Source organism: Phocoena sinus, chromosome 12 (genome assembly GCF_008692025.1).
Source record: "Phocoena sinus isolate mPhoSin1 chromosome 12, mPhoSin1.pri, whole genome shotgun sequence".
Taxonomy (NCBI): Eukaryota; Metazoa; Chordata; class Mammalia; order Artiodactyla; family Phocoenidae; genus Phocoena; species Phocoena sinus.
The window spans coordinates 9,217,486-9,245,096 of NC_045774.1; the positions used below are offsets into that span (position 1 = coordinate 9,217,486).

The 27,611-nt window shown below is 40.7% G+C and overlaps 2 protein-coding genes and 1 pseudogene across 10 annotated transcripts in view; 2 read left to right on the forward strand and 1 right to left on the reverse strand.

Moving 5' to 3' along the window:
* The window catches only part of SERAC1 (serine active site containing 1), an 80,009-nt gene extending 74,331 nt beyond the window's left edge, over positions 1-5,678 (forward strand). For 2 of the 3 annotated variants that reach the window (XM_032650677.1, XM_032650678.1), the window contains one exon: positions 922-1,282. In XM_032650677.1, the coding sequence (XP_032506568.1) occupies positions 922-1,262 (341 nt within the window). In that variant the 3' untranslated portion in view covers positions 1,263-1,282. Of the gene's footprint in view, positions 1-921; positions 1,283-2,758 lie in introns of those variants that run through there. The other variant, XM_032650679.1, reaches the window with a different exon arrangement.
* Positions 5,679-9,465: 3,787 nt separating this feature from the next.
* Positions 9,466-10,150, forward strand: LOC116763219 (annotated as a pseudogene).
* A 7,784-nt stretch (positions 10,151-17,934) lies between these two features.
* The window catches only part of SYNJ2 (synaptojanin 2), a 98,952-nt gene continuing 89,275 nt past the window's right edge, over positions 17,935-27,611 (reverse strand). For 6 of the 7 annotated variants that reach the window (XM_032650671.1, XM_032650672.1, XM_032650670.1 and 3 more), the window contains 4 exons: positions 26,240-26,352; positions 24,964-25,072; positions 23,214-23,365; positions 17,935-21,656 (listed from right to left, as the gene is read on the reverse strand). In XM_032650671.1, coding sequence (XP_032506562.1) covers positions 20,931-21,656; positions 23,214-23,365; positions 24,964-25,072; positions 26,240-26,352 — 1,100 coding nt within the window. In that variant the 3' untranslated portion in view covers positions 17,935-20,930. Of the gene's footprint in view, positions 21,657-22,582; positions 22,733-23,213; positions 23,366-24,963; positions 25,073-26,239; positions 26,353-27,611 lie in introns of all 7 variants that reach the window. The other variant, XM_032650676.1, reaches the window with a different exon arrangement.

Genomic DNA, 27,611 nt, shown 5'->3' on the forward strand with positions numbered 1-27,611 from the left:
TAACACTTAGTTAAAATTTTTAAAGTTACATAATGTTTTGCATTAAGTATTACTCCAAATTACCAAAGAACTGCTCTTTTCCACAAGTTTGGAAAATCATCAACTGTTAAAATATACACGAGCTTTACAGATATTCATGTTAATTATAAGGCACTATATTTGTTTGGGGTTAATAAGCATCTTCTCTTTCTCTGGAACACCTGTTAATCAGAATTTTGGGACCCTTGGCTTGAGCTTTAGTATACCATTGTCTTTTTGCTCATATGTTCTTTGTTCTGCTTTATGGAGAGTAATTGGACTTTCTCTTCAAACCTTTTGTTGAATTTGATTTTTTTTTGCAAATTTTATCTTCCACAAGCTCTTTCTTGTTCTGTGATCCATTTTCTTTTGAAATCATTCTAAAGATACTAATTAGAGGTTTTTTTAAAAAGAAGTGTCTTCTGTGCCCAGGTTTTCTGTTTGCTCACCTGGTCTGTCTCTCTCAGGTGGTAGGCTTTCCTCTAAGACCTGGTGCTTCTTGGTCGCCCTTTGATACTTGAGGATGGGGGACAGGAAGCGGATGGGTGCTCTGTGATTATAGACAGGCTCTGTTGATGGGAGGCTGTGCTTCAGAGTGGACGTGGAAGTGCCAGCCAGCACACCGAGGGACCCCTCAGTCCCACACACCAAACTGCCCTGGGTACTGCTTCTGGTCAGCCAGCAATGTGAGAAAACTCTCCCGCTGACACTGGCCTCTAAGTTCTAGATTGGTTTTAGCCCTTTTCTCTCATCTTAATGGCTTCTTAGGAAGAAGAGAAAATAAACAAGCCACCATCTTGAATCAGAACCCTAATTTCCTCTCTAAATTTGGAAGGTTGATGCATTTTATTATGAACTAGATAAATAGATCTTGTTACAATCTCGCTCTCTATAATTTTACAGATTCTCCTGCACTTAAAACACTACAGGATGACTTTCTGGAGTTTGCAAAAGATAGAAACTTCCAGGTGCTGAGTTTTGTAGAAACACTACCAACCTACATTGGTAGCATGATTAAACTCCACGTGGTGCCCCTGGAATCAGCAGGTATTCACTCTTTTGAAACTTGTTTGTCCTTAGTTTCCTGGTTGATGGTAATCATAAACGTCAACTTTTATATCCAGTTTCTCAGTTTTAGGAGACAGTTTTATGACGATTTAGATTCTGTTATTCTTTTAAGCCATAGATTAAAACTTCTCTGCAAACATTTAACCTTGGCATTCCCCTTCCCTCCTTTTATTTAACTGATTAGACAGCAAAGGTTAATTGGCTAACTCTGCGTTAGCTCTCAACAGTGAAATCTGCTGCATTAAGGTAAGAATACAGAGCTTTTCTATCAGCTGGATTAAAAGGAGCAGTTCATTTCAGAGATTGATAGCCGCCTGCAGGAACCTTAAAGAAATCAGCTAAAGGTGTGGAAGCTTAGTAAATAACTGGAAGATACATGGGGAATAGTCAAGCAACAGAGATTGTGAAGGAAAAGACTAGTGTTGAAGTTCAGTGTCTTCCTAATCCTGGGACTGAGGGAAAGGGCCAGTGCCTGCTACTGCAGCACTGTAGCCTACTGCAGGCTCTTTGAGGGCAGAGCCCAAATCTCGGTTCTCCTCATAGCCTCCTGTGTTACTCTGAGCATAGTAAAGAGCCTGTACATTTCACTCCCAGAAATGCCTTCCCCTCAACCTGGCTAACTCTTTAGTTGCTTGTCAGACCCTTTTCTGATCACTTTGAGGGGCTGGGTCAGGTGCTGTCCTGGTAGCACTCTGCCATTACCGAGAGCTCCTGGCAGCCAGGCATCGTGCGTATCTGGAGCGCCTGCCAGATGGTTCTTCTGTCTGCGTAACAAGTTTTGTCCTACTTCATTATCTATATAAAATGAAAAAGGCTTGATATCCTATAGTGGAATCTGAAGAGACTTTACCTTAAAGCAATATGCCATAGGGTGAGGAACTGCTGTTTGGTAGTTGAAGAACCTGAAGAGTTCAAAGAACAGCGGCCAGTTTTTTGTTTTCTTTCTTTTAAGATGAATTTGGGAGCTTAAAGCAAAATTAATATTGTGGACCAGCTGCTGGTAGTGACATAGCCTTGTCATCATTCTGTCCACCCCTTCTTCTGTGTCACCAGGTGGGCTGTCTTCCTTCGTAACCACCAGCTGCACTTCCTCACCTGGCTGGCTTCACTAGTACCTCCTGTCACTTCCATCTAGGTGGACTTGGTTAGGCTGAAACATCAAAAACTCAACCAGCTCTCTCAAGCACCACATCATCTCCTTCCCTGGTAGAGTGAGCATGGAGGGCAGGTATAGAAGGGATTCCATGTGAGACGTTCCCATTCGTTTCATCAGGGCACGGGAGCTCATTATCAAGTTTCTAATATTAGCTCTAGGAGTAGAAGTGGTTCAGAGAAGTGTGGAATAACTTAGTAATAACCTGCAGTGGGTAAACGTTTTGAAGGTGACAGTGCTCAGGCTCTGTTCACTATTGAATTAGGAAATCGGCAGCACACACACAGAATTTATGAGAAAAGCGTAAAGTTATAATTACACCTACTGAGACTCCATTCTCACGTGAGTAGTCAAATGCAGTTTAGTTACAGTCAAACTTTAAGTTCCTTTATCTCTGAAAAGAGGTTCTCTATCACAACCAAATCAACATTTACAACTACGCATTTGGCCTCTTGCACTGTTGACAGGGGGCAGCTTATATTTTTACTTAAATTGTATTGACATTTTTGTTTTCTTCAGATCTAGGCATTGGAGATCTAATTCCTGTGGATGTTAACCATTTGAACATTTGTAAGCCAAAGAAAAAGGATGCTTTTTTGTACCAACGTACCTTACAATTCATCCGTGACACTTTAGCCAAAGACCTGGAAAACTGACAATTGTCTTTTTCTTTTTTCACACGTGAACACAGTGCAAGAAACGTGGTGTTCTCTCTTTTTAAGCTCTACGCAATCATGCAAATGTAGTCATTATGGCATTATTGTGGCCTGGAGTATGTTGCAGGCAACAGAATATTGTTCTGTAAAACACAAACCCAGAAGTGTCAATCAAAGAAAGAAGGGCTAGACTGGATTCTTCTGATTTAAAAAACTTCCATATGTGCCAGTTTATGTTTTGCAGTGTTGTCCCTGGTGATAGGGAGCAAGCTGCTATGGCTAAAGGATGTGATCTGTGACTTCTGTCATCTGTGACTGTCCCTGGCTCATGCTGGGAGCAGCGCTGATGGCTTCTGAAGGGAGAGCCATCACCAGTTTACCACAGAAATGCCTGTTGGAGGGTGCCTAAAATGGAGAGAGAATGAACTAGAACATAAAGACTCTGTTTTGGGTCAGGGTTTCCATGTGCTGTAAGTTTTTAAAACTTGTCAGAGTAAACCTTTGTGTAACATGTTAGCTTTGTTACACGCCTTGTCATCCATGGGTCATTTCCTTGTAAGTTTTTATTTTCATATTGCTGAGAACAAATATTTCTCTTTTTAAAAAACTTCTAGCCTATAATAATTCTTTCCAGACTGTAGCTACCTATACTTTTAATTTTTCCCAGATAAGAATAATAAATCCATTATTGATCAGAGTGTGAACTGAAACTATTCTAAGCTATTATATATGTATTAGCAACACTTAATATCACGATCCTCAGATTCTTTTTAGCTAAAGTATACCATTATTTCTTGCTCATTAGGAAATGGTATAATTGGTCTCCAGCATGTGAGAAATAGGAAATCATCCTGATGACTTTTTTTTTTAAGTAACAGCATTACTGAGCTATAATTCACATACCGTAAAATTCACCCTTTTAAATGCACAGCTCATTGATTTTTAGTGTGTTTACAGAGTTGTGCAACCATCACCACTATCTAATTTCAGAACATTTCATCATCCCTCCAGATAACCCCACACCCACTAGCAATCACTCCTCCTCTTCTCTCCCCCAGCCCCTGGTAAACACTAATCTTCTTTCTGTCTCCGTGGATTTGCCTATTACGGACATTTCATATGAATGACAAGTTTTAAAAAATTTATAATACGTGGCCTTCTGTGTCTGGCTTCTTAGCATAATGTTTTGAAGGTTCATCCATGGTGTAGCATGTATACATGTAGTAGGACTTCGTTCCTTTTTATGGCCAAATAATATTCCATTGTATGGATGTACCACATTTGTTTATCCATTCATCAGTTGAGGGACATTTAGGTTCTTTCAGTGTTGGGGCTGTTATGAATAATGCTGCTGTTAACATTCACGTACAAGTTTTTGTGTGGACATGTTTTCCATTCTCTTGGGTATATACTAGGAGTGGAATTGCTGGGTCATGTTAAGCTTATGTCTACCATTTTGAAAATGATGGACATTTGTAGAATGGGATAGTCAAGGCTAAAAGGAGTACAGCATCTGAAGGTAAACTGGGGGCATCAGTGAACCTTAACAACATCTAATTGTTTAATTATGCAAAAACCTAACAAGTGACTTAACTACCTGTTTTGTTATGTAGCTATAGAGTGTGCTAGTTAGCTATCAACAATAAACTCTAGCTAATGGGATCACATGGGGAGAGGGGTGTAGATAGGCTTGGTTCGTTTTCTTTTTCTGTTTTCCATGAACCATGGCAGAGATACCATGGCTGGAATATCTGTTCATTAACTTAGAGTAATGAAATGAAACCCCACTTTGTAAAATCTCAATATAGCCATTATAGCTGTGCTTTAAAAATAAGGTCTGGGAGAGAGATCCAGTGTACTTCTGAATGACTATAGCTTTTCAGGCAAGTCACTTACCATTTCTGTTCATTCTGTTTATGAAATGGATATGATGTATACAGATTCACTTCATCAGTCCTGTAAGATTTAAGTCAATAATGTTTTAAAAATAATCATCACCTGAAAAACTCTAAGAACACAAAGTATGAAAACATACACATTTGAAATAGTTTTGAACTTAGACCATCAGTAAAATGGTTCTCCTAGTTCAATCAGCCTTGTTTAAATATCCTTTCTGGAAAAAATTTCAAATGAAGCTTCCTATGACCTTTCCCCTCATGGGAAAAGTCTCTTTAAATGATCTATCCAGGAAGGAAATAAACAGAATACAGGTGTTAGCAGACTACTGAAAGCAAGCTGTAAATAAAATTCAGATGAAAAATTAATTATCCTTATCTATAAGCCCTTTACTTCTTTCTGATTACGTTGTCAACCCTAAAAGTTAAGGGCACCGAGTCCCCCCTTTACTCTAGTGTTTAAATGTCACCATAGAGAGAGTCAGACTACAAACGGAGGAGTGTGATGCCTTTCTTGACTCCATCTCAACCATTCACCCAAGGTCACAGCAACAGGCATAATATGGTGGAGGACGCGGCCCTCTGCTCAGGTCGGGGCGCCCATGGTAGTGGATGCCAGCACTGGTTTCCTGTTGTTGAGAAAGACGGCACAGTCACAGAGTGACGTGTGTATCTCTTTTGAGCTTGGCTCATAATTTACAGTGCCCCTCAAATTATTTCTAATTCCTAGAATTTGACTTTTAGGCATACCCTCCTGAATGTTCATCTCTTTGTTATATTAAATATGTTAAAATGTATGGTTTCGCTTTTATTGACATTTGGTATAAAAATTATATCCATGAAAAAAATTTAAACATGTTCAATAAATGCAATTTTAATGTACTCAGTAAAACTGATTGTGCCCTTATATTGGATGTTGAACACTCCCCAAAGCTAATCACTTAAAATCTATTAGAAATTTATTGTATAATTATAAATTGCCTTAATAAAGCAGAAGACATAAAAAGGCAGTTTAATATCCAAGAAGTTTCCAAATTTAGAAAAAGCCATTCTTGTAAAAATTCCAGTTCTTAATCCACTTTTAGCTTGGCCTTGGAGTTTAGAAACAGTGTCATGGAATTCAACACCTGGTTCCAAAGTTTGAAAACACTAAGCTTACTAGAATCTTTGATTTTTAATTTAATCCAAACTATTTCAGGATTGTTAAAGCTAATTTATATTGAAAGCTGGATACGCACTGATTCCTAGGATCATTAGAGAGTGCTGGATATGAATGTAATCTCTAAGCCTAAAAAGCTTTGGGTATGTATACATCTAGATGGGTTTTAGAATATTTTGACATCTGGGATTACCAGATTAAAACATTTTTGAGAGTTCTGGACCAGGATGGTGACATAGGAGGCTCCTGAACTCGCCTGCTCCACAGACACCAAATTTACAGCTACACACGGAACAGTTCCCTCAGAGAGAAGTTCAGAAACTAGCTGAGCAACTCCTACACATTGGGTGAACGAGAAAATGCCCATGTTGTAATGGGTAAGAAAGACTGAGACATACTGTCACCATAAATCTCACCCTTGGCACAGTGAGATACAATCAGGAGGGAGCACACAACTCCCAGCTTCTGCCTGGGGAGTGAAGGGTTTGGGCCCAACATCCAGTGCCCCAACTTTCAAGTCTTCCACCTGAAGGATGGACCCCCCCACACACCAAAACACCTAGCTTTGAAAGCCAGCAGGGCTTGCATCCACAAGACCCACAGGTCTATAGCAAAGAAAAAAACAGTTCTAAATGGGCTTGCAAGGACTCACAGTGGCTCTCCCCCCAGGGCTCAGCACAAGGGCAGCAGACAGAAATGCCCATCTCCCAGCCTTTTCCTGAAAGATGCCCATTTGCTTATCTTAAAAGCTGCGGCCTGAGGGTCAGGCTTCTAATTTAGCACACATCTAGAGGATGACTGTGATCTTCCCTGGGGACCAGGGAGGCTGGTGGTTCTGTCTCTGCATTCTCCCTCTTGCCCACTCGAGGTTGCTGGTGTCTTCCTGGAAGGAGCTTCAACACATCTCTAGTGCCCTGTCTTTTGTGGCTGTTACCCAGGGAGTGCACCGCTTGATTACTTGCCTCTGATGGCCAGCAAGCCTTGTGTTTGTGGATCGCACAGGACTGTACAAAGAAACAGTTCCACCCCCTATTGCTCAGCACAGAGGGAGCAGACAAACACCCATCTTCCAGTCTTTCCCTGGATGGGTCTATCTGTATACTTGAAAAGCTGCTGCCTGAGGGTGCAGTTTCCAATCAGCCTGCATCTAGGTACTGACTGAGAATGTTCCCTTTGGAACACTGAGAGGTCCTAGCAGAACCTCAACTCCCGCGAGCCACTAAGAACAAAGAAGGAGGTTCAGACAGTCACAGAGTTTGAGAGAGAACCAAGAGCTTGATGGGCTGAATCCTAGGTTCATCTCCTACACGAGACCACTCTGTCAAGACTGGGGACTTCCCTGGTGGCGCAGTGGTTAAGAATCCGCCTGCCAATGCAGGGGACACGGGTTCAATCCCTGGTCTGGGAAGATCCCACATGCTGTAGAGCAACTAAGCCCATGCGCCACAACTACTGAGCCTGTGCTCTACAGCCTGCGAGCCACAACTACTGAGCCCGTGTGCCACAACTACTGAGCCAGCGCACCCTAGAGCCCACATGCTCTAGGGCCCACGTGCCACAACTACTGAGCCTGTGTGCCGCAACTACTGAGCCCATGCCCTAGAGCCTGCGTGCCACAACTATTGAGCCCATGCACCACAACTACTGAAGCCCACGTGCTCTAGGGCCCGCGTGCCACAACTACTGAAGCCCATGCGCCCTACAGCCCATACGCCACAACTACTAAAGCCCACATGCTGCAACTACTGAAGCCTGTGTGCCTAGAGCCCATGCTCCACAACAAGAGAAGCCACTTCAATAAGAAGCCCGTGCACTGCAACAAAGAGTAGCCCCCGCTCACCACAACTAGAGAAAGCCTGCATGTAATGAAGACCCCCCACCCAGAAAAAAAAGACTGGGAGAGGTGGCTATTTTATCTAATGCACAGAAGCCAACACAGAGAGTCAAGGAAAATGAAGAAACAGAGGAATATGTTGCAAACAAAAAGATGAAACTCCAAAAACAGACCTTAACGAAATAGAGATAAATAAGTTCCAAATAATGGTCATAAAGATGCTCACCATGGTCAGGAGAGTAATGCATGAATAGCTGAGAATTTCAGCCAAAACATAGAAAATATAAGAAAGAATCAATCAGAAATCACAGAGCCAAAGAATACTAACTGAAAAATGTAATAGGGCGTTCAATGGCAGACCAGATCGTGGGGAAGAAAGGATCAGCAAACTCAAAAAGAGGGCAGTGGAATGCATCCAGAGGACCAAAAAAAAAAAAAAAAGTGAAAAAGAATGAAGATAGCTTAAGGAACCTATGGGATACCATCAAGCAGACTTGATACTTGCATTATAGAGGTTCCAGAAGGAGAAGAGAGAAAAAAGGGTCAGAAAGCTTATTCAAAGAAATAAAGGGTAAAATCTTTCCTAAGCAGGAATCCCAAAGGGTTCCAAATAAGATGAATTCAAAGAGCCCCACAAACTTTGCTGTACACTGGAAACTAACACAACATTGTAAATCAACTATACTCCAATAAAAACTTTTAGAAAAACAAAAAAACAAAGCCCCAGGGAATTCCCTGGAGGTCCAGTGGTTAAGACTCTGTGCTTCCACTGCATGGGGCACAGGTTCGATCCCTGGTCAGGGAATTAAGATCCCACAAGCCGCATGGCAGGGCCAAAAAAAAAAGAGCCCCACACTGAGACACATTATAATTAAACTGTCAAAACAAGGAGAGAATCTTAAAAGCAGCAAGAGAAAAACAACTTATGTACAAGAGAACCCCATAAGACTACCAGCAGATATTTTGTAGAACTTTTGCAGGCCAGAGAGGAGTGACACAATATATTACAAGTGCTGATATATTACCAAGAATACTCTACCTGGCAAAGTTGTTCTTCAGAGTGGAAGAAGGGATGGAGTGTTTCAGACAAGCAAAAGCTGAAGGAGTTCATCACTACCAGACCAGACTTACAAGGAATGTTAAAGGGACTTCTTCATGCTGAAATGAAAGGACACTATTTAGTAACAGGAAAACATATGAAAGCATAGATCTCACTAGCAAATGTAAATACAGATGGTCCCCAACTCACAATGGTTCAACTTAATGATTTTTCGATTTTATGATGGTGCAAAAGTGGTGTGCATTCAGTAGAAACCGTACTCCAAATTCTGATCTTTTCCTGGGCTACCAATATACGGTACGATACTCTCTTATCAGCCACATGATCACAAGGGTAAACAACTGATACACTTAAAACCGTTCTGTACCCATACAATCATTCTGTTTTTTACTTTCAGTATTCCATAAATTACATGAGATATTCAACACTTTATTATAACATAGGCTTTGTGTTAGATGATTTTGCCCAACTGTAGGCTAATGTAAGTGTTGTGAGCACATTTAAGGTAGGCGAGGCTAAGCTATGATTTTCAGCAGGTTACGTGTTTTAAATGCATTTTCAAATTACAATATTTTCAATTTATGATGGATTTATCAGGATGTAACGCCATCATACATTGACCCATGGCCATGTCGGCCTGCTACTAAGTAAGAGGCATTTCTATTACAGATCAAGGAGGACTGGAGAAAGAAAGCACAGATCTGTACAGGGTTGCACTGCAGTTGTCAATCTGAGTGTTCTCAATTTGGTCATCATAAAAAAATAGGGAGAAGGATATTCCTGGACTCATTAATACTACTGTACCTTGTCACCTGGGGCCCAAAACCGTTGGTGGAATCCAGAAACTTTTCAGTCTCTCTAAAGACGATAGCGTTTGCCCATATGTTGAGAGAAAGCCCTTAAACAAAGGTGAGAAACCTGGGACCAAAGCACCCAAGATTCAGTGTCTTGTTACTCTACATGTTGTGCAACACACACATTGGTGTATTGCTCTGAAGAAACAGTGTACTAAGGAAAATAAGAAAGAGGCTGCAGGATATGCTATGCCTTTGGCCAAGAGAATGAAGGAAGCCAAAGCAAAATGCCAGGGACAGATTGCCAAGAGATGGAGGCTGATGTCTCTGAGAGTTTTGACCTCTAAGTCTTGAGTCCAGTCAAAAATGCAATGTTCTAAGAGTAATGAATAAATAAGATCAGACATCAGAAGAAAATTCTATGGAACCACAAAAGACCCTGAATAGCCATAGCAATTTTGAAAAAAAAAAAGCTAGAGGCATCACTCTTCCTGATTTCAAACTACATTTCAAAGCTATAGTAATCAAAACACTATGGTTTGGCATCAAAACAGACAATAGATCAATGGAACAGAATATAGAGCACAGAAACAAACTCATGCACATATGGTCAATTAATTTATGACAAAGGAGCCAAGAATACACAGTGGGAAAAGGATGGGTGGGAAAACTGGACAGCCACATGCAAAAGAATAAAACTGGACAACTATGCTACACCACACATAAAAATCAACTAAAAATGGATTAAAGACTTGAACTTAAGACCTGAAACCATAAAACTCCTAGAAGGGAACAAAGGTAAGCCCCTTGACACCAGTCTTGGCAATGATTTTTTAGATTTGACCGTAAAAACAAAGGCAACAAAAACAAACAAGTAGGACTACATCAAACTAAAAAGCTTCTGCACAGCAAAAGAAACCATCAACAAAACGAAAAGGCAACCTAAAGAATGGGAGAAAATATTTGCAAATCTTATATTTGATAAGGGGTTAATATTTTAAAACTATAAAGAACTCATTCAACTCAATAGCAAAAATCAAACAATATGATTTTAAAATGGGCAGAGGAACTGAATATTTTTCCAAACAAGATAAACAATGGCCAACAGGTACATGAAAAAGTGCTTAACATCACTAATCATCAGGGAAATGCAAATCAAAACCACAATGAGATACCCCAATACATCTGTTAGAATGGTAATCATCAAAAAGACAAAGGATATCAAGTGTTGGTAAGGATGTAGAGAACAGGGAACACTGCACACTGTTGGTGGGAATGTAAATTGTTGCAGCCACTATGGAAAACAGTATGGAAGTTCCTCAAAAAATTAAAAAAAGAACTACCATATGATTCAGCAATCCCACTTCTAGGTATATATCCAAAGGAAATGCAAACAGGATATTGAACAGGTATCTGCACTCCCATGTTCATTGCTACATTATTCACAATAACCAAGGTATGGAACCTGAGTGTCCATCAGTGGATGAAGGGATAAAGAAGGTGTAGTATATACATACGGTGGAATATTATTCAGCCATGAGAAAGAAGGAAACCCTGCCATTTGCAACATGGTTGGACCTTGAGAGCATTGTGCTAAATGAAATAAGCCAGACAGAGAAAGACAAATAAATACTGCATAGTATCACTTCTATGTGGAATCTGGAAAAAAAAAAAAAAAGTCAAACACATAGAAACAGAAAGAGTGGTTGCCAGGGCCTCGGTGAGGGGCGGGATGGGAAGTGAGGAGAGGTTCATAAAAGGGTACAAAAACTTTAAAGTTGAATAAGGTCTGAGGATCTAATGTAAAACATGGTGAAATGGTGGCTATTGTTGATAACACTACATTCTATTTATAACTGAAATTAGCAGAGTATAAAATTTAAATGTTCTTATCAAAAAAAGAAAAAATGTGTGAGGTGATTGATGTGTTAGTTAACTAGATGGGAAGTATTCTTCCACAATATATACATATATCAAATCATCACAATGTACACTATAAATATCTTAGTTTTATATACCTCAATGAAGCTAAATTTTTAAAATTTTAATTAAAAAAATTTAACACATTGATAGCTTCTAAGAATTGTATTGTTTATTCTCCCTCAAGTCCATTTCTCCTCTATTTCAGGTAATTCATTACATTTCACTCAAGCAGGACCTTTTTCAGTAGTTTTGACTTCTCCTCCCCACATATGATTAATTACCAAATGCTGTCCACTCTACTCCAAAGGTCCCAGAATGCTTTTCCATTTCTACTGCTCAGACTCCAGTTCAGATTTTCACATTTGGCCTGGACTGTAATACCCTCCTAATTGGTTCCTCATCCTAATGATAAAACAGAACTGTAATTCAGTGAACACATTTTGAGTACTTACACACCAAGTGTTGCTTTATATAAGAATACAAGGTAGCTTTATTAGCCAAATTTCAGAGATAGAAAAACCAAGCATTAAAAAAAATTCATAAAACTGGCCCAAAGTCTCAAAGCTAGTGAGAGTTAAGGTTAAACCCAGGTTTTACTTTAAAACCTATGCATGTGCATTGCAATATAGTCACAGAAATTTTCACACATTAACTTTAAAAACTGACGAAAAGGGACTTCCCTGGTGGCACAGTGGTTAAGAATCCGCCTGCCAATGCAGGGGACACAGGTTCGAGCCCTGGTCTGGGAAGATCCCACATGCCGCGGAGCAACTAAGCCCGTGCGCCACAACTACTGAGCCTGCGCTCTAGAGTCTGTGAGCCACAGCTACTGAAGGCCGTGTGCCTAGAGCCTGTGCTCCGCCACAAGAGAAGCCACCGCAATGAGAAGCCCATGCACCACAACAAAGAATAGCCCCTGCTCGCTGCAATTAGAGAAAACCCGCATGCAGCAATGAAGACCCAACACAGCCAAAAATAAATAAATAAATTTATAAAAATAAAAGAATACAAGGTTGAAATATCTTCAGAAATAAGAAAATATTCAGTGACTTAGATTTTATAAAGTGCCAAAAATAGCTTCTCAAAAGAAGGCTGAAATTAGATTAGCTACATCCAAAGATAATTAGTGAACTGGAAGAGAGGTGAGAAAAATTTATCCAGAATGCAGCACAGAGAGACAAAAAAGATGGAAAATACAGAAGACTGAGGATATTGTCAAGTAAGATGATAACAAATTCTATGTTTCATTTGAGTACCAAAAGGAGAAGGAAAAAGCATGTCCCAGAGGCAATATTTGAAGAGATAATGGTTAAAAAGTTTCCAGAACTGATGAAAGGCACAAATCCACAGATTCAAAAATTCAACTAATTCAAAGCAGAGCAAATAAAAATAAATTCACATCTATACACAGCACAGTGAAACGGCAGAAAAGCCAACACAAGAGGAAAACTTTAAAAGTAGTCAGAGTAAAAAAAGTGTAAAGGAATAACAGTTAAGATTGCTACTGTTGAGAAGTCATCAGTCAATAGAAGCTAGAAGAACACCTGCAGTATTGCCAAAAACCACTCCCACCCTAGAATAATACATTCAGTAAAAATAATAAGTCATTTAAAATATTAAAATAAAATAGATTTTTATATAAATTAAAACTGTACCACCAGCAGACCTTCATTAATGGAAATGTTAAGGGATGTACTTCAGGTAGAAGGTAAATGAATGATCTAGCCAGAGATGCTGAGATTCAAGAAATGTAGAGTGAAAAAAGAGGCAACTATTTGGATAAAATAAATGAACACTGATTGTATAAAACAATAATAATGTCTTGAGTAGGTGTTAAAATATGTAAAATTAAAATATACAGTAACTACAGTTGGGATGGTATAAATGGAGTTAAAGTTTTCCAAAGTCATCACATTATTCAGGAGGAAGGTAAAAATAATGATTAAATTCTGAAAGTATAATGTTAATAATACATGTTGTAATTTCTAAAATAACCAATAAAAATGTAACCAACAAAAATAGGGTATAATGACTTCCAAATTAGGAGAGGACAAAAAGAGGAATGACAAAAATTCAAAAGAAGGCATGAAAAGATGGGAAAAGAAACAAGAAACAGATAGTAAAAAGAGAAAGCGTAAGATTGGATGTTAAATTTAAGCCCCAATATAGCAATTATTACATTAAATGTAATGGACTAAATACCCTAGTTAGAAGATAAATATGCCAGGCTAGATAATAAAACAACACTCAGTTATATGCTGTTTGTAAGAGACCATCTGAAGCATGAGGGCACCAAGAGGTTCAAAATAAAAACTATAGACACAGTTTACTTTCCTGGTGAACTCTACCAAAAATTTAAGGAGGAAATAATTTCAATGTTACCATATTCTTTCAGTTAATAGAAAAGAGTGTACTCCCCAACTCTTGAGGTTAGTGTAACTTTGATACCTAAACCATACAAAGTCAGCAGAAAAAAGAGAAAGTTACAGGCCAATCTCAATAATATAGTTGCAAAAATCCTAAACAAAAATATTGACAAACTAAGTGCAGCAATATTTTAAAAGGTAATCTGTCCAAGTTGGATTTATACCAAGAATGCAAGGTTGTTTAGCATTGGAGAATTGATCAGTGTAACTTGCCATATTAACAAACAAAAGGAGAAAAAAAAATCAATCATTTCAGTACACGTAGAAAATGTCTTTGATAAAATTTAACCACCATTCATGAAAAAGATAAATTTAGTAATCCAGAAAGAGAACTTCCTTAATATAGTAAAGGGTGTCTAAAGAACAAAAAACAATAAACAGCATACTTAATGCCAAAAATATTAACATTTTCTCTTAGAGAAGAAGAGTAACACAAGAACGCCCATTACCGATGTTTTTATTTAACGTTGTACTAAATGTTCTAGCCAGCTCTGTAAGGCGAGAAAAAGACATAAAAGTTACAAGGACGGGAAAGGAAGAAACAAAACTCATTATTTGCAGGTAACTGTCTACAAAGAAAATCCAAAGAATCCACATACACCATATTTTATCAATTTAAAGATACATTAAATACCTTTAACATCTCTGTGGTTGGGCTACATCTCACAATAGATGAGTCATAATTAAGTTGGAAGCCTTCTGGCTTAGTCTGTTCAGGCTGCTATAACAAACCACCACAGACTGGGTGGCTTATGAACAACAAACATTTATTTCTCACAGTTCTGAAGGCTGGAGGTCCAACAACAAGACAGCAGCATCGTCACGTTCTGGTGAGGGCCCTCTTCCTGTTTCACAGCTGGGATCTTCTCACTGTGTCCTCACATGGTGAAAGGGGTGAGGGATCTCATGGGGTCTCTTTTAATAAGAACACTAATCCCACTCCTTAGGGCTCTATCCTCATGACTTAGAACGTCCCAAAGGCTTCACCTCCTAATACTATCGTCTTTAGGGGTTAAGTTTTCAGCATGAGTTTTGGGAGGAAACAAACATTCAGACCATAGCACTTTCTTAAGACCTATGTGGGAAAAGAATCCAAAAACAGAGTGGATATATGTATAACTCATTCACTTTGCTATACAGGAGAAACTAACACAACATTGTAAAACAATTATACTCCAATAAAAAATTTTAAAAAATAGCATGTAAATGTGTATCTCATAATTGATGGTATATTGAAATACAGTAAGTTGTTAAATTTTTTATGACAGTTTATATAAAAGCAAGCTTGTTTGATGCAGTCAATACACAAACACTTATATTTAAGTATACTAGCAAAAAATAGCAAATGAATTTTAAAGTAAGAATTATTGTTAACTGTTAGATAAAACCATGGTATTAAGGTTACAAAAGAAAATGTTATTTAGAGATACGAAAGTATTTAGGAGTCAAATAGCATGATAGCAGAATTTTTAAAAAAATTTCAGCAAAGGAAAAAAATAAACCAAATATAGCAAAATGTTAAATTACTATTAAATCCTGGTGATGGATATATGAGAGTTCAAATTATTCACTCTGATTTCATGTATGTTTGAAAAATTTTATAAGTTAAAAACTTTGAGAAACATTAATGAAATACTTAAGTGGAGAAATATACCATGTTCTTAGATCGAAGGGTCAATACCATAAAGATGTCCATTCTATTTCATGAAGTCCCAGTAAAAAATTCCAATAGGTTTTAGTTTTTAAATAGGACTTGATGAATTGATTCCAAAATTTTTATATGAAGATGCTAAGGATCAAGAATAGAAGGGCTTGTTTCACCAGATATCAAAGAAATAATACATGATATTGACACAGAGATTGACAGGTAGACCAGTGGCACAAGAACAGAGAGCCCAGGAAGCAGAGACTCTGTAATGGCAGTGTGAGCAGCTAAGGAAACCTCTCCCCCAGAGAAAGAGATCTATTAAACTAGTCAAGGGTAGCAAAGGCAATCATTCAAATGTCTAAAGATTGATCAAAGACTTACAACAAATTGAGAAGCCTTTTATTCAACAAAATCTAAGGATCCTCAGTAAGAACAATGGGAGGCCACTGTATTAGAGTTAGAGCTAGAGCCTGCACCCATCCCCTGACAGAAGTGCCTTCCAGAAAGACCTGTTCCATTGGGGGACAGTGGAACGAACACGTTGTATGTCACACACCACACACTTTTTTACCCTACAACTAAAAAACATTTTTATTTTGTATTGATGAAATCACTAGAAAACTCAATCCTGCACTTGACCATGGAGCAAACCTCGATAAATTTTAGAAAGCAGATGTTTATCTAGGCCATATTCTCAGGTCATAATCCAATAAAATTAGGAGGAAGCAATTTTAAAGTGCCAAACAAACTCTTAACTATCGGAAAATTGCAGTCTCCCTTGAATCAAAGAGAAACTAAAAGCAAATTACAGTCTAGAGATTAATGAAAAAGACTATTTCATGCTAATATGTGTAGGGTGCAGTTAAAGTTACAATCAGGGGGGCTTCCCTGGTGGCGCAGTGGTTGAGAGTCCGCCTGCCGACGCAGGGGACACGGGTTCGTGCCCCGGTCCGGGAAGATCCCACATGCCGCGGAGCGGCTGGGCCCGTGAGCCATGGCCGCTGAGCCTGCGCGTCCGGAGCCTGTGCTCCGCAGCGGGAGGGGCCACAACAGTGAGAGGCCCGCGTACCCCAAAAAAAAAAAAAAAAAAAAAAAAAAGTTACAATCAGGGGAAAATATATAACTTTAAATGTCTTTATTGTTAAGCAAGACTAAAAATAATGAAACCCAGTGCTAGCTTTAATTAAGAAATTAGGAAAATAACAAAACTAAACAAAAAGTAGAAAAGGATGCAAATTAAAGATAAGTTGAAGTTAATGAAAAATGTTTTAAAAACCGACATAACAAAATAAAAATAAACAATATAAAGGATATACAAATACCAATGCTGTTATTTGAAAATGTCAATAAAAACTGGGTAACACCTAGAGAAACCCAATTAAGAAAGAGAGAGCAATGGTTTGTTATTTAGTAAATGGTATAGTATAACTATCACTGAGGAGGATGTTGGACCGCCCTCTGGACTGTGACCCTCCGTGACAGGCTGCATCCCCTGTTCGGACACCATTCCTCTGAAATTCTTTCCCACCGGCTCATTCTTTCCATGTACATAAATCCACTTTGCTACATGTCATATTCTTAATCCTCTTCTCTCAAATCTCCCCTGGCCCTCTGTTCACAAGTAATCACTCTCTCATTTGTACTCTCCTACCTCATCGAGATAGAGCTGATTATATAACTGCAAACAGTTTGCCCTGTATGAGAATGAGTTTCAATCCATGACCTTGGGAAAGGAAGGTACTGTAACCAGCCCTTTCCTTCTTCCCCATCCAAGTCCCAGGCACTCAGATTAAATGAATTCAATATAGTCCTTACTGGTCAGGAAGGACTGGGCATCTTTATGATGTGGAGATTGTCAGTACATTCTTATTCCTGAAAGGCATCAGAGAACATTTATGACCTAAATTTTGTCTATTAATTAGCTGAGAACAAACCTAGACAGAACTGGAAGATTGTTTACTCCTTTCTCCAGTCTTCTATGAAGTAATGTACTCAAGCTACCCCAGCAATCTAAGTTTGCTATAAGACCCTATAGAAAATGAATCCCAGCATCTCTCAACGTTATAGCACAGTTATTATATATGTTATGGCTGTGGTCCCTGCTAGCAGCCTTCAACTCACAAATTCTGAACCAAATTATTACTTTTATGTTGCTTCAACTTAATTTGATGGTTGAAAAAAGAAACAAAACCAAAAACTCAGAGGAATAACTAGTAATTGCATTTCATCCAGAATAAAAGGCTAGCCAAGGAAGATATCCCAAGGTTCTCTTCATATCTGAAAAGAAATAAGCCACATTAAAAAAAAAAAGTAGAACATTTAATAAGTTTTTTTTTTTACAATTTCAGTACAAATTATCACTTCAAATAAACATTAGGGTTTTTATTCATTGCTAGTCATCCAGTAAGATCCAATAAGTAATTTCTGCAGTCCTTTCTAATAGAATTACTTCATTATAAAGCAAATGTTTTAATACATTACCTTGCTCATAACACAGGTCAGGAGAATTTTAAGTGTCGTGAACTTCAACAACTTTAAACTTTTACAGGACTTTCTTGGGCAGATGTCCTTGTTTCAATAATTTACTGGAACAAATTTTTTTAAATTGGCAAGAAGTCCAGGAAGATTATACTGTAAAGAGAGAATCTAATTGGGGTCAGGGAGACAATGCCGAATTGTAAAGTCCGTGCCTAAAATACTGTGGCGAACTGTAACACCTTACACAACAGTAATGAAATGAACTGCAGGGTCACAATAAAACGGCTGGTGTGGGAACATCAAAGAAAGATGAAAAATAAAAACCACGGAACGAAATCCCCAGGATGGCAGCTGCTCATTGTCGAGATTATTCAACCGACTCTACCGCTAACCTAGGAAAGATACCCACTGTTAAGCACTGATTTAAAAAATAAGGCAATTCCAATTGTCCTTTTTCTTAAAAAAAAAAAAGTGAATGTTAGTACAAGAACCTTACATATTATCAACTCAAAATCCAGTCTCTGTTATTCATTAAACCTCAACAGCCATGAGCAAATAATATTCATTTCTTAATGTTAAACTACTTATAATTTTTCCTGTGGCCTGCCTCAATACAGTTCTGTGTGTTAATACTCACTGTCAGATTCTTAAGAACTATTTGTGTGATGAACACCTATCTGAAATGAAATTCTGTTCTGTGTAGCATTTATTGGCTATTCGCTATCTAGAACAAAGAAGAAACCTGGAAATTAACCACTGGAAGCAACTTTTGTGGTGCTTGCTTTCCCCCTGCTTTTCTGACTCACTGTTACATAGATATGCCTTCAAATTCACCTCCTTTTTAGTAGGAAAAGAGGTTATGGAGAAAAGAGTGTTTAAATTAAGAAATCTTCAATTCCATTCCCAGCTATGCCCTTTAGAAGTGACGCGAAGCCTGGTAAATGATTTACCTTTCCAGAGCCTCTTACCCATCTTGCTTCCTTTCTCCTCCTAATGCTTTCAAGGATCACGCTGTTTACTTCTTGCATTTCTCAGAGAGGTAAAAATGATATAAAGCATGTAAGTGCTAGAGAAGGTGTCCCAATCGGCTAAGGCTAAAAACACCATCTTTTACTACTGGTTAACTACTCGTGTTACTAATATCTTTTTCTTTTATTAGTTTTCAGATGAAATGAGATGCAGTTTTGTTTTTGTGTGATCTGTAATGTATCTTGATAGTAGCAATATGATAACTATTGATAGTTATCAATATCTTTTTCTTTTATTAGTTTTCAGATGAAATGAGATGCAGTTTTGTTTTTGTGTGGTCTGTAATGTATCTTGATAGTAGCAATATGATAACTATTGATAGTTATCAATATCTTTTTCTTTTATTAGTTTTCAGATGAAATGAGATGCAGTTTTGTTTTTGTGTGGTCTATAATGTATCTTGATAGTAGCAATGAGAGTTAATTCTGAAATCCCAGAGGTCTGATCAGTAAAAGGAGCCTGCCATCCTAACCACTAGCCTTGAGGACAGGAATTCGCTGGTCACACTAGGGATAACACAGAACCATTGCTGTATGGTTCTATGACATGAGAGACTCCTAAACATAGTATGTGGCACACTGAGATTTTGCCAGTAAATTTCTTATCAGCAAAATTATGATATCTGCTCCAAATGAGTTCTAGGCCTTATAACATTCTTTTAAAAACGTAAAGCAGTATGGTGATGTCTTTTTTAAAGACTGAATAGGTAAGAAGTGGTGTTGGAAACGTAGAGGAAAACAAAACCTAATAAAGATGTAGATAAGCTAACTCAGAGTATCCTGAGGTGTCTTATATATGGGGACACGTGGTAACTTTCCCTCCTGAAGCCACAGCTAGGTAGACCAGACTAAAACAGATATTCTTCAAATTATAATAATGAAAATCAGTACTCGTATGTACCAGTATGAGTTTTCACATTTTGTGCTTTTTCTGAATATGGAATATAAGGAGAAAAAGAAAGCCATGAGGTTTTATTTAATAGGGAATAGACAGTGTGTAAAAACTGGTAGCACACCAGAGCTCAGGACTGTAGCAATTTACGGGACATGCAAAGTCTAAGACATGGTACAGGAGACTTAGGCAGTTGGAGCTCAGGTGAAGCTAATGGTATATGCTCCGGAACCAAAGCAGGGAATGACACCATCTCCCCCAGGACGCCCACATAATCACGGCTAATATACACGTACATAAATAAACATGGGGGCTCCCAGGAATGTACAGTCTAATCTTTTGGTTGACCTATTTGCTGCCTCCTACTCTGATATCTTTTTTAACCTGGTGTCAGCGGCCAGGTACAGCTCTTAATGGTCCCAACCACCTTTTAGTGGAATCCTTACATTATGCATCAACCTTCAGGTGGGTCACCAAAAAGTTATTCCAAGTCTGTAAAATACAAACAAGATTTAAAAACAAACTCACCACATAGAAACATAACTTGAACAACCGTTTAAAATTCAATGGGAGGGAACCTCTTGAGCATTATCGGCTAGATTCTCTTTCCTAAAATCCGTATACTGAATCTACCCGGAGGTTTCTCACACCCTGAGAGGAAACTTAACATGCACAAGTCTGGAATAAAACATATTTTGGTGGCTGAATAATAATCTTACTGAATAAGAGACGCAATTTTTGTAAACTACACAGGAGTATCAATGTTTTTTCAGTGTGCCTTTAACTAGATGTCTCTTTCAACTGGGGAGTTGAGACCAATGGGCTTTTCCCCTGTTAAGGTGAGGCCAGGGGGAGAAGGCACACATCCTGTGGGAGAGCTGCTGTAGGAGTTTCCCAGTCATGATTTCGCCAGTGGGTCAAACACCTGCAGCACCGTCCTCTTGTCCTTGTCACTGGTTGTCACCCAGTGACCGAAGTCTTTTTCTCTGTGCTCCAGTGGCGGCTCCTGGGCAGGTGAGGCACTGACTTGCTGGGGGGCTGCGTGTGCTCTTCCGAGGTTCCTGTTCCCCGAGTCCAGGGGGTCAGGGCTCTTGGGAAGCCAGGAGTTATTCAACAGGTTACGGTGGTGGAGAAGGCTCCAGAAGGGGTCCTGATAATCACCGAGGAGGGGGGCGGCCTCCGACTTCGTGTCCTTGGTGCCATCAGCCTCAGGGCTTGCAGGTGATGAAGGGCCAAGGAAAGCCGGCTGGGGGAAGAGCGCGCCCCCAGCAGGCAGGGGTGCGGGCGGACAGTCGCTGCTGGGGCTGCTGCAGGGGGGCCCCTGGAGAAGCTGATAGTTGCTCTGCAGCACCGGCAGGTGCAAGGCCGCGGGCGCCGACTTCTTCCTCCGCGGGGGCACCTGGGGCACGAGGGGCGGGGCCTCCGGAGGGGGCGGGGCGGCCGCGGTCGGGGCCTCGTTCGGCGCTGGCTTCCCGGAGGCAGCGGCACCTTTCCCGGGCTGAAGTGTTCTCGGTTTGGGAACGGGAGGGGCTGTTGCTAGAGGAGGGGTGTCAAGGTTCGTCTCCGGGGGCCCGATTGTAAAATGGACAGCTTGATGCCCAAGCTGTTCTTCTGGTGACGCGGGCTAAGAAAAGGCACGACAAAGAGCGTCAATAAGCAGCCCGCCCCCGAGAGCTGGGAATCAGAGCACACAGACGCTGTCCACAGGCGAACAGAGCAGGGGACAAGCTGACATTCTAGCAAATTCGGGATTTGAGAATGTCTGGGATGCGGGAGTGTGACCAGGCAGGAAGGAGCATGGGAGAAACACACGTATCAAGGAGGACCAGCAGGTCCGATGAAAGATGAGTGGGAGCTTTCAAACCAGGGCCACCGTGAACAATCTGAAACAAGTTTCTGTTACCTAGGAAACGGGGTGATGCTCTTCCTTTATTAACAGCGAACCTCTCTGAAAACTTTTCTTCGAGGCCGCAGCTTTGATAATTCAGTCTGTACCATACTAAGATGAAGTAGCTTATGTCACGGCATTAAGCTAACAGAAGGACTAATGGGCATACCTGCTCCTTGAATCTTTGATATTTAAATATAGAAGAATGGAAAATTTCATACAGGAACTTTACTTCCTTGGTTCTGACTCAAAAGGATCACAAAGAAAACAACTGCATGAGGCCAGAGGAGGCTTTTGTACACACACGGCTGTCGGTAGCTTAAGCGTCCGCATTTCCGTAGTTCCGCTGGTTCTTTAGAAAACTAGCTGCAGACACAACCCTTTCTCCGACGGCCTTTAACTGCAGCTCCTGTGCAGTGGGTGGGGAAACTGAATCCGTTTCTACCCCTGGCTTTGAAGACAAAGCGAGAATAGAGAGGAGGAGGAAAGAGGTGTGCTGCGTAAGGAGGCGTGGAAAATAGGCAGAGGCACGGGCAGACGCGCGACAGCGAGCAACCCAGAAAACACAGAGCAGGCTCTGTAAGAACCACGCGCCCAAACCACGCTCATGCTTTCTACAGGTGGCAAAGCAGCCATTCTGTAACGACCAGCCGAGGGATTACCGGGTGTCCGTGACTAGCACACTGAGCTCACACGGAAGATCCAGATGCCTCTAGAGGTGCCAGTCTTTGGGCTGCTACTGTCCTGACAAACTCATGTCTTTGAAGCAGCAAGCAAGGCTGAGAAGCTTGAGAGCGAGAGCAAAAAACAATCTGCAAGAAAAGTGGCAAGAAAGGCTGTCGCGCCTCCAGGGTCCGGGGCCGCACAAGCGCTTGTCAACACGGCCAATCCAGGAACCGGTGACTGTTTTTCTAATGCAAATAAAAGTCTGTACAAGTCAAACCGCGGGCATAGGACACAGACCACACACAAATGGGAATCACTGGGACACTTGGAATAAAGCACCCCACGGTGGTTCGGTGTGGGAACTGAAATGGAACACTGGGGCAGCGCGATACCGCCAAGCTGTTCCTGTCTTGGTGAGAGATTCCCAATGTTTCTGCTCAGCTTGAGCCAAGAAGCAGCAGGAATGCCAAGAAGAAAGCGATTGCTGGGCATTTTCCTCAAGGATGGATCTGTGTCTGAGACTCGTGAACATGTATAAAGAGACCAGACCCATCGGAGACGGAATTCTCATCTAACAAGACATTGGAACAACCCAGGAGCAACAGGCTCGTGCAAACAGGTTCTTACCTTTCCTGTCCTCCTCAAGGTTGGCTTCTTGATGGCAGGAACTCTGGGTGCGGGCCGACGGGGCAGGAGTGGGGCCACCCCCGCTGTGGGCTCTGGTTTGGAAGATCCCTGGTCCGTCAAGGCTGTGGCGTTTGGGGCTTCTCCTGGGGCGCCTGAAACATACAATTGCACGGCTGAAGTGTAAAGGACAAGGCGTCGAATTATCCTTATTCTAAGGCTAATTTACTAATGCAATGTGTTTCTTTGCTATCTAAAAACAAATCTTTCAAGGTTGTCAGGACCAACCAGCTAGGTTTGGCCCCCAACTTCTCATTCCCACCTTCTCAACAGGGATGGTGATGTAGGGTCTGTGGAGGGGAGGAGCAGTGAGGCCCTGACATCACCTGCAAAGTTTAACGTGTCCCTGTGTTTCTCAGGGTAGATGATGCAAAACTCAAAATCTCAGGGCCCATGACCAAGAAAATGTTAAGTTGGGGCCCTGGGTACATTTCAAACCTCAAACCTCTGCATCTATAGACTTTAAAAAAAAAACAAAAAACCTTTACTGCAATATAATTCACATACCGTAAAATCTATGCTTTTTAAGGATATAATTTGGTGGTTATTAGTGTAGTCACAACGTTGTACAAGTATCACCACTATCTAATCACCGGAATATCTTCCATCACCCCAGAAAGAAACCCCACACATTCCCATAGCAGTCACTCCCCACACTCTCCTCTCCAGCCTCTGGAAACCACTATAACTTTCTCTCTGTATAGACTTGACTATTCTGGACACTGAACATAAATGGAATCACACCATACGTGGCCTTTTGTGTTTGGTTTCTTTCACTTAGCACACTTTTTTCATGATTCACCCATGATACAGCATGTGTTAGTACTTCATTCTTTTTCTGGCTGAATAATATTCCATGGTATGGATATACCCCATTTTATCCATTCATCAGTTGATGGACACTTGGGTTGTTACATCCATACAATTTGAGTTATTGTTTTTAATAAAAAAAGAAGCCACGGTGTTATCCTACAACAGTGTTTCTCAACCTCTTAATCCATGCCCTCCTTAAATGTTGTTTGGGAATTCCAAATAAACTAAATACCTGCGCTATAAGCAAATCAGGCAACTGTAACTGCACCTGGCTTTTCAGAGGGCATAATTTTCCCTCTGCAAAAGAGATTCTAGTATAAAATCGCAACAAAAACCCAAAAAATGTTAATAACCAGTGATTTTGAATGCACAGAGGAGATTCCAAGTTAAAACATGGTTAACATGGGTTAGGTGAAGTAACAGCAACAAAAAATTAACAGGCAGTATGGCAGAGAAGAGGTCCCTGCCGGAGGGAATCTACAATTGCTGGCGATTTAAAAAAACAGATGTTTTGCCTGAAAGAGGATGCCTACCTACCTATCTCTTTTTACAGAGCCAGCAAAATGAGTTAGTGCCTGGGGCACCAACCTCTTCTAAAACTCGTTTTTGTTTATTTCAGTCTCTCCTTGTTTATTTCAGTCTCTCCCTTAAGTGCTGCCTGGTAATCTTGGGATTATTTTTACATACTTACTGAATTTTAAATATATAGTTTTAAATGGACAATAAGTCTTAGTAGCTGAATTTTATAAAATGTTGCTCATGGGTACTTTCATTGAATACTGCCTCCAGAAAAAAGAGTGTTTTTCTCTTCTAGGCCCCTTTTAGTAGGAAGATGAAAAGAAAAGCAGAATTGGCAGGAGAGCCCCAGGGGAACACCCACCTCCTCTGGCTTCCAGGAGACATCGGATTGCTGCTTCCGCCTCCTGAGCGTTGGTAGTTTTGATCTGCTTGACGTTATAAGGCTTACTTATCCCAGTCCTAGCTTTGGGCTTGAGGACAAAATCAGGAAAAAAAGCATATTAGCACAGGTAGGAAACAGCCTCACCTGGTGAGTTCTCTGCCTACCGATCTGTACAGGAGCGTGAAGTTGACAGAGCTCCTTGAGACGGTGATTAAGACACAACTTCAACCCAAACCGCATCCCTCAAGCCTCTTCCCCCAACCCCCCCCACCCAGCACTCACATATCAAGCGTGGGTGGGGGGAACACAATAAAGTTTAGGCGACCCTCGTCTCCTAAACTGGACGATTCCAGGATTTTGCAACGTGAACAAACCATCCTCTATCTTTATTTCAATAATCAGGTAAAAGCCAGAAAACACAGTCAGAAGCTACTCCTTCCATGGTCCAGCGGAGTCATTAAAACACTTTTCCAGATGTTTTCTCAAAAGTGCTCTTTCTACCTCTTCGCTTTTCTGCCGCCTCTTAACAGACCTCTGGGTCGCCTCTGAGAACCTGCTTTCATTACTACAAACCACTGAGGTCGAGTCAACCGCCTACTCCCGCAGTGACCGCATCAGTCGGCGCAGTGACCGCATCAGTCGGCTGGCCCAGCTCTACACACTCTCCTGGGACACGTTAGCTTCCACCCAGCGCCCCCGCTGCACCTCCCCCCTCCCTCACCTCTAGTCCATTGACCTTCACCTACCGTCTTCTTTAGGTCTCACAGGCATCCTCCAGAACTCTACACAACTGTTATGATTAGTAATGTCCCTACTGCGTTCTTTAGGCCCCATTAGATCTCTTTTTAGCCTCTTCTCTCAAGACAACTGATCTGAACTTCTCTTATTTCCCCTTCTGTCAGCCCCTGCTCTATACACCAAGGTCAAAGGCAAGCATCGGAGGGGAGAGAAGCAGGTGGGTCTGGAAACCAACAGTCCCTCCCTGAAGGGGCACTTGGGAGTTTTCATCAAACGTGATTTTCTCTCTCATGCTCTGTACGACCATTTAAAAACCCTATAAAGGGCCTGGTACCAAGTTATGGGGTTTAGGGATGAATGGTGGACAGGCAGAGGGTTAAAGAGACAGACATATATATATTCACTGAAAAGAGGTGATCCTGCATAATGTTAGGGGCTAAGGATGAACCACGCGGCAAATCTCTTGGGTTTGAAATGCTGACCCTTTTCGCTATGATGTGAATACAGGAGAACTCACTGCTTGCTGAGGTGCTCCTGGCAGAAGTTTTGCTGTCTGCAAAATCGAATACTGCCCGTGGGTGCCAGAGGAGATGGACACATCCGAGGCTGACTTTTTCACCATTAGACCAGCTGTAAAGACCAAGGAGGGCAGAGTCTCAATCTCAGTGAAGTCGCAGCTGCTTCGATGCAAATTCCCAGCCAACTGAGAGCAAGGTCACAGTTAGGGTCTGAGTACATCCATGGCCTTTGGGGATTCAGAGGCGCTACTGAGTTTCTCTTGTGATTCTCTAATAACTTGGGCTTATTAATGTAGATTCTCTGCAGAAGCACTGTTTGAATGAAAATTTTAATCTAACATCCTGGAGGAGTTAAATCTGATATAAACTCTGATCCATCATTTTTAAGTGGTTTAAAATACACTACTATTATTAGGACCAAATTTTTAAAAGACTTTGTGGGCAAAATCTAACAAAAAGAAATCCCAAAGCAGGGGAATAAGCTAAATAATACCTGCAGCCATTAACAAGTCATGTTTCAGAACAACAGTTAATACAGAGACATTGGATGAAACACAAATGACCAAACAAAATGGACACTAATTCTGTAAAAAAAAAAAAAAAAAAAAAAAGAAAAATTGTGTATCGAGGACTTCCCTGGTGGTGCAGTGGTTGAGAGTCTGCCTGCCAATGCAGGGGACATGGGTTCGAGCCCTGCTCCGTAAGATCCCACATGCCGCAGAGCAACGAAGCCCGTGCGCCACAACCACTGAGCCTGCGCTCTAGAGCCCGCGAGCCACAACTACTGAGCCCGCGCGTCTAGAGCCCATGCTCCGCAACAAGAGAAGCCACCGCAATGAGAAGCCCGCGCACCACAATGAACAGTAGCCCCCGCTCACCGCAACTAGAGAAAGCCCACGTGCAGCAACAAAGAGCCAACGCAGCCAGAAATTAATTTTTTAAAATTGTGTGTAGATATAGATATATCTAATTGGAAAAAGGATGGAAATCTTTTGGTTAACAACTATTATCTCTAGGTAAGTAAAATTAAAACTTTTATTGTTTAGATTTATCTCTTTGTAAATCTCTACAATAATATAGGACATAAATTTGTTCTTTATTTAATATTTTATTTTCTAAGTATCAACTCAGAAAAGTAAAAAAATACGCTTAAGGAGTCATGTGTTTCTGGCTTGCCATTGATTACTATCGTGATGTAAGCCAAGATGAACCCAATTCTGAAAGTACAGTCTTAGAAAAATGTTTACCGTCACACTGCGGGGGAGGGGGAGAAGTGAACAGTGGAGGTAAACGGAAACTGATCAAAAGCATGGCATGACTTTGTTTCAGATTGCCAAGGAATGTCTCAGGGACAAAGCACCGCTTTTTTTG